Below are 7,888 nucleotides of genomic sequence, written 5' to 3'. Positions count from 1 at the left end.
CGAAATCTGTTTGGCAAGCTACCTTTTCTATGAATTTGGATAGCAAGGCAAATTATCTTTTAGGCTTGGTAAATGGGAATATAATCTAAATGATCTCAAAGCATAGTTTGGACAAAACCCTGACAATAAGGGTTATGACAGTTTTGTCCAAAGCTTAAACATTTTAAATGCTAGGGGGCTAAGTAATGAATTGATTATATGACATTTAGCATACTCAGCATGTATATAAATATGATTTTGCATACATTAGAAGATTTGATCATTTATGATGATTAACCCTTTATTTGTATCCTAATAATTATCTCTAATAGCTTATAGCTTAAGTACAACTTATCCTTAACAGTTTACAGTTTAGGTCGGCCGATCAATCAATAAGTTTTATTTCTTAATTATCTTTAATTAAAGTAAACTTATTTTTAACAATTTATAAGTTAGTTGTCTTTATAAACTTAGAACTTAGGTTTTATACCTGTCAGGTTTAGCCTTAAAAATATTAAGTTTGTACTGAAGTTATTTTAATACAGAAACAGGAACTCTTATTTAAGAATATAATATATGAGGAGAGTAACACATTAATAAATCCTTTAAGGAGTATCAAGAAATGAGATAAGCACAGTAAAACAGTAAAACAAAGGAGGATTTTTTTTTTTTGTAGCAGCTGCACCCAGTCTATATCAAGCCAGATAGCCACCGGAAATGGCAAGGTGAGGAGAAGGGTGGAGATGACTCACAGGCAGAAGTGAGCTGAGATGCAGATAGCAGATAATTAGGTTCAGAGGGAAGAAGGCAGATGTTTGGGAATCCAACCTCCAAACGTCTTCGGAGGTCTGATGAATCCATACAGGTCTTAGCAGGGCGTCCCCTAAGCAGGACCTGTTTTTGCGATGAGTTAACTGAAGTTCTTGTACTTGGCCAAGATTTTTGTAAATTACCAAGAACTTAAAAGTCAACCCAGAAAGAGGAAAGGGAGAGACAAAGACACTTTTTTAGGAGAGCTGGGAGTTGCCATTAGTTTTTAAACCGGCTCTGGCTGTGGCTCTTGCATTGTTATTTAAATGATGGCTGCTGGAGTGAGCTCCTAGTTAGCAATTTAGAAGTTTAGGCTCAAGTTGGTCCTTAGATCCATTTAGTTTGAGCACAAAAAAAAAAAAAAAACCTGTTTGTAGCAGGACACTGCTGCTATGGAGAACATAGTGAACTTCATTAACTCTAGTTTATACTCTCAGGAGGTCTGGTAGTGTGATAATATTGTGTTACCTCCTTGTAAGACCCTGAATGAAGTAACGGCAGGTTTCTCTCTAAAAGGTTGGCAGCTTTTAGGGGTCTCCTAAATCTTTTTTTTTTTTTTTTTTTTTTTTTTTTTTTTTTTTTTTTTTTTTAATAAACCTTTAGGATATCCTTAACATCAATCATCCCTTCTTGGGGAAACCAGGAACAACAGTCCTCTAAGTGACTAAAGAATTTGTTGAGGTCTTTTTTTTTTTTTTTTACGAACCCTTATCCCTCGTGTCTTGAGGGCCTCTTTAAAGCCCTTAAGGAAAAAGGTAATGGGAAGAACTTCCCCATCCCATGGTTAAGCCTAAATTTAGACTAACCTCGTCCTTCCCGCTCTCCTCCGGATCGTCAAGAAAGGGCGTCGAGTCGGGTGGTCTCAACGGACGATCACCAAAAATCTCCACCAGACGTCTGGGCTTTCCTGGAGAAGGACGTTCAACTCCCAAGGAGGCGAGGGTCGAGCCACCATGTTGGGCGCTAGTTGCCCCGGCCAGCGGGGTATCAACGGGGGCGACCCACCTGTGGGAGAGAATGAGAGGGACGGGGGAGACACGAAAGGACGACAGCAAGACAGTGTGTTCTGATCAAGCTGCAAAGTTTATTCTCCTCAGCAAGGCTTATATAGTATGGGAGGGGGAGGGGAGGAGGGAAGGGGTGCACGACGTGCCGTACGTGCAGGTGAAGGGGGACATGCAGGTGAGGGGCTACGTGCAAGTCGTGCAAGTCGTGAGGCTGCTAGGTGGTAAGGTCACTGGTCAGGGCCCATTGTTCTGTTGCTATGCTACCTGACCTGCCTGACCTGTTCTTTATCTTCGGGGGCATCTGGTTTAGGGTAGGGGCTTGTTCTCTGGCTTAGCTAGTACTTTTCCATGGTCCATGTTTGGTCTCTGACAGTACTCCTAGTAGCAACATCAATAATGGTGATAATTACTATTTTGTTAACAGTTTTTGTTTGTTTGTTTTTTCAAGACAGTTCCTATACATAGCCCTATCTGTCATTCTGTAGACCAGGCTGGCCTTGAACTCACAGAGATCCGCCTGCCTCTGCTTCCGGAGTGCTGGGATTAAAGGCATGCACCACCACCACCCAGTTATTAACAGTTTTAACTTACATATGTACCATCTACAGATAAGGGTAGATTTGATCAAAACACATTGTGTGCATGTATGAAATTCTTAAACAATAAAAATGTAAGTTATTACAATATTATAGTACAATTTTACTAATCATTTCTAGGTAAGTATACTAAAATAATGAAGTTTCAGTGACATTTCTAAAACTACATAACCTCTTAGTGGCTTACAGAGTCATAAAATATACTTGTTAAACATTTATTGGCAAAAGTAATACTCACAACTATTTCAGGTTAATAATATCACATATATTCATCAAAGACTTTATCACGCTGTGTTTTCAAAATTATAATAAAAAAAAACTCTTTAATTCCTGAACAGCAAGATAATCCAAATCAATTTTGATTAACTACTTCTCTTATCTCTGGATTATAGAAAAACATATTGACTGTTCAATTAGTATATAGATGTCCTGAATTTTTAACTTACCATTTACATCTACCAATTCCAACAAGTGATAATGTTTCTCTATAGGGAAACCAAAGTGTTCTTTTTATCTAAACTGTTCCCTCAATTCAACCATATTTCTTAAGTCAGTTGTTGGCACTTGCTTATGTGTTTATCTTCATAGATTTCCATACCACATTTGGATAGTAATGTGAACACATATTGGATAAGCAAATGTTGAATGAAAAAAAAACCTTTAGCTTACTAACCTACTGAGTACTCAGTATATGACAGGAAATGTACTGAGAGGTTTATTATTAAACCTGTTTTATGGATATAGAAACTAAAGCAAGGAGCACCTAGGTAGCTTTGTCTAAAGTCATACAACTAATGAATCAAAGAGTTTGAATCTTGATTCATTAAATGATCTACATCTAATTTTATTCAATTGTTTTCAACTGGGTGAACTTTTTAGTAAAAACTTGCAGAATTTCATCAAATAGAATGCTTTAGATATAATCTTTTCTAATGGTAGTGGTACAAATTACAAATTTTCTGAAAGAACCTTGAGTTATACATGGACCAAGATTCTAGTTTTGCTTTGCTCAGACAGATGTTCCACAGATCTCTAGGAATTACACAGAAAATACAAGGGGAGGACTTAAATGGTAAAAACAGTAAAAAGCTAATGATCAAGTTTAAAGATGAAATGAATCTATTGGTTGTAGTTTAAAAACTCTACCACAACTTTTTGCCACATATTAATATGATTCTAGAAAAGATTAAGTACTTTCTTGCCACAATTAAGAAGCCATATCAGTGAAAAATTTCATTTTACCTAAATACAAGGCTCATCTAATGATTTTTTTGTTCATTGCTAAATTTAATATTTGATTTCTCTACCAAGTACTCTAAAATTATATTGTAGTATATTTATAAAAAATTTGTGGAATCAAACATTTAGGTCAAAATTTTGAATTCAATCTTTTTGTTGAAAAATTTTAATATATATAAGAGAGAAGAGATTCTGCTCTTTCCTGAATGGTCACACCATTTTCAATCCCCAATCTTGGGATTATTACAATGACTACTTAAAATAAAAATCCAATGTAAGTATTGGGTGAGTATTGAAGAATGGATAAGACATTCCTAGATTTGCTAAGTGAGATGAGTGTATTTGTTATTAATTCTTCACTAGCTGAGTGTTTTTGAGAAAGCCAGTCTGTTTGTGCAACACTTTCCTGAACTTAAAGCAAGAGCAAAACAAAGTCTATCTCACAGGATCATCTTCATTGTCAGGATTAAAGGAAGCAAGTTGTAAATCACAATGGTTGACAACATAATAAACATTAAATACTGGCTATTATTTTCCATGTTTAGAAATGTAGATCACAAACAGAAAAGGTTGGTTTCATAAATAACTGCCTTTTTCATCTAAAGATATGAAAGAAATAATTTGTCACTTAGTGTTAGAAGTTTATATCCTAAAATTTCATGTGATGACACTTTAAGTCAGCATAACTAAAGAGAAAACAACTTTGAACTTTCCTGTGAAACTTCACTGCATTTCCCCCACTCATCAGTGTTTTGATTCCCCTCTTGCCAAAGGTGATCCACCCTTCCTGCTATATCTACTTTCAGACTTCATTCTTCTTCCTGTCTCTCAACCTTAATCATATTTTCCTTCACAAGCTCATATTTGATTGGATTCTTAGTCTTTTGTAGGGGAAATACAAGACTTATTGCCTCTTTCTGTGGTGATATATTGTGTACCCTAATAAACTTTGCCTGAAGATCAGAGAACAAAACAAGCAACTAGATTAAACATAGAGGCCAGGCAGTGGTAGCACACACCTTTAATCTTAGCACTTGGGAGGCAGAGATCCGTGTAGATCTCTGTGAGTTCAAAGCCACCCTGGACTACATGAGATTGACTCAGACTAGGAGAGAAAACAGAGCCAGGCTGTGGTGGCACACACCTTTAATTCAAGTACTGGGAAGCCCACATGCCTTTAACTCCAGGAAGTGATGACTGGGTGGAGAAAGGCATATAAGGCCTAAGGAGACAGGAACTAAAGGCTTTTAAACAGAAGCATCCCTTTCAGCTAGAGGCTTTTTCAGCTGAAGCCTTTTCGGCTGAGGAAGCTCATTTGGCTAAAGGCCTATCAGCTGAGGCTTTTTTCAGGCTGAGGAGTTGGTGGGGTAAGAGGTGGTGGCTGTGGCTTGTCCTTTTGTCTCTCTGATGTTTCAGCATTTACCACATTATCTGGCTGTGGTTTTTTGTTTTTGTTTTGTTTTTTTATTAAAAGACCATTTAGATTTTGAGTTATATATGGTGATATTTTATTTGTATTAAAATGTTATTTGTATGTTAATAAATAAAGTTGCCCGGGGGTCAGAGCTATTAGCAAGCCATAGGAAAGCAGGGTAGTGGTAGCGTACGCTTGTAATTCCAGCACTTGGTAGGCAGAGCTGGGTAAGTCTCTGTGTGTTCAGGGATACAGCCATTATTGGATACACATGCCTTTAATCTTAATACCAATCATGGAAAACCTGGAGGCCTATACAGACAGGCTGTGAGGAGGCGGTCATGTGGTTGGGTTTACAACCAATGAGAAGGCAGGACAGGAACTCTATATAAAGACTTTAACACAGGGGTAGCTCTGGTTCGGAGAGGTAGGACCACCGCAGGAGGAAGGGTAAGGTTTTAGCTCTTAGCTCTGACCTCTTGGCTTTCTTCTTTGCATTGGTTCTGTGTTTATTATTTAATAAGAAGGTTGGATACATCTACAAATGGCGTCCAACGTGGTGGCAAGAGATTCCACGTAAAAACTGAGAAAAAAAGATTCTAAAATGGAGCTAAAAACAGTTCCTAATTGTCTCTCTCAAATGAGCGGCAGCTGCTGGTTTGAGCTACTGGTGGGTTCCTAGCGTGCACGCTCGACCTGCAGTATGGCAGGAATGAGGCCTCTGCAAGTGGCACATTAAGCTGCATGGTGGATTTAGACTTTGCTAGTACAAAACAAAAAAAAAAGAGGTTTTTTGGGCTACACGCTGCTTGGATAAAAGCATAGAGACCCACGATAGCTCCCAGAGCTGGTGGAAAACGCCATGTTGGGAAACTGAGGTGGGCAGAGCCAGCAGCCACAGCTGCTGCAGTTTAAAGCAAGAGATTCACAATAAGACAGATTCAGATGTAATAGTTTACAATGTGTGTAAAATATACGTAGGCTTGAAAGAGACAAAAAAGGTGATATGTAGTTATATAAACAAATACATAGTTTTTAAAAATAAAGTCATTAAAGAGACAGTAAAGGTAGTATAAAAAATAAGCCACGTAAAAATGGATATTACACAGAGAATCTGGATTGTGTTGTCTTTGGGATTTTTAACTGCAGAAAAACATTTGATTGTAAAAGATGTTGAGTTAAACCGATATATATATTTTAAAGATACCTTGACTTCAAAATTTGGATATAAGGATATGTTGCTTTGGAAAAGAGTCTCTTTTGTTTCCACAGAAAACCAGAGGCTATGGATTTGTTCCAGATTAAGATACATCAGGTTTGACCAGCCAAGACCCCCTGAAAGGTGACACCAAGGCCCAGATGATCCAACATCCAGAATGGTTTCAAGGCAACTGGCTCAGACGATACAGCCTCACAGACTACTCCATGATCCTAAAATTTTCTTTGTGTCCCTATAAGATACAGCGCCCCCCTCCAGCAGGAAGTAGTAAGAGAAGCTACGCCCAAATTCCCAAATTATATGTAATTTTACTTTGTTAAGGTTAAAACCTTCCTTTTTGAAAAAAAAAGGGGGAAGTGCTGTGGGATGTTCTGTATGGCAAATGTGTTGCTAATTAGTCAATAAATAAAACACTGATTGGCCATTGGCTAGGCAGGAAGTGTAGGCGGGACAAGGAGGAGAATAAAGCTGGGAAGTGGAAGGCTGAGTCAGAGAGACACTGCCAGCCACCACAATGACAAACAGCATGTGAAGATGCCGGTAAGCCACAAGCCATGTGGCAAGGTATAGATTAATGGAAATGGATTAATTTAAGCTGTAAGAACAGTTAGCAAGAAGCCTGCCATGGCCATACAGTTTGTAACCAATATAAGTGTCTGTGTTTACTTGGTTGGGTCTGACGGCTGTGAGACTGGCAGGTGAGAGAGATTTGTCCTGACTGTGGGCCAGGCAGGAAAACTCAAGCTACAGTTATATCTTTCAATTCCTATTGACTCTGACATCAGGAAAATGCAGTAATTTCCTTCATTGAGTGCACTGTTAGGAAAGGAAATTTTTCCAAACAACTGAGCTTATACTCAGGTTTTCTATGACCTTAATATTGCTACAAATAGCAGGGCATAGCAGCTTTAAGGCAAGTGACACTCATTTCCTTCTTCAAGCTACAGACTAGGATCTAAGAGACTTGAGGGCAGAGAGAAAAAATTAGTCTACAAAAGATAAGAGATGCTGATAGGTTAGACTTCAGTACCTGACACCCAACTGTCTGACAGATACCAAGTATCAAATAAACATTGGATGGATGAGTGAATTAATGAATAAATGGAAAAGGAGAGAATGGAACTTATCTGTAAGATATAGAACAGATAAAATTGACAAAAATTAAGGTCAGAATCAATGTTGGGATTAAGCAGAATGAGGCTCCTCAATTTTCTAGATTAGGCAAATAAATTGATAGCAACACTGACTAAGTAGCTTAATTAACAGTTCTGGAAACCAGAAGTCCCCTCTTGCTAACACAAGAATCCTAGATTTCTCCCTGTATGGTGATATTTTATTTGTATTAAAATGTTATTTGTATGTTAATAAATAAAGTTGCCCGGGGTCAGAGCTATTAGCAAGCCATAGGGAAAGCAGGGCAGTGGTGGCGTACGCTTGTAATCCCAGCACTTGGTAGGCAGAGCTGGGTAAGTCTCTGTGTGTTCAGGGATACAGCCATTATTGGATACACATGCCTTTAATCTCAATACCAATCATGGAAAACCTAGAGGTCTATACAGACAGGCCATGACGAGGTGGCCATGTGGTTGGGTTTACAACCAATGAGAAGGGAGAACAGAAATTC

The 7,888-nt window shown here is 38.1% G+C and overlaps 1 protein-coding gene across 1 annotated transcript in view; it reads left to right on the top strand.

Moving 5' to 3' along the window:
• The first annotated feature begins 1,569 nt into the window (after positions 1-1,569).
• Clic2 (chloride intracellular channel 2) overlaps positions 1,570-7,888 on the top strand; it is a 61,772-nt gene continuing 55,453 nt past the window's right edge. The window contains 1 exon segment of the mRNA XM_052750414.1: positions 1,570-1,773. Within this exon segment, the coding sequence (XP_052606374.1) occupies positions 1,570-1,773 (204 nt within the window).

Source organism: Peromyscus californicus, unplaced genomic scaffold, assembly GCF_007827085.1.
Source record: "Peromyscus californicus insignis strain IS unplaced genomic scaffold, ASM782708v3 Scaffold_10__1_contigs__length_136768540, whole genome shotgun sequence".
NCBI lineage: Eukaryota > Metazoa > Chordata > Mammalia > Rodentia > Cricetidae > Peromyscus > Peromyscus californicus.
The sequence above is the reverse complement of the archived record's forward strand: the minus strand, read 5'-3'. Positions and strand labels throughout refer to the sequence as shown.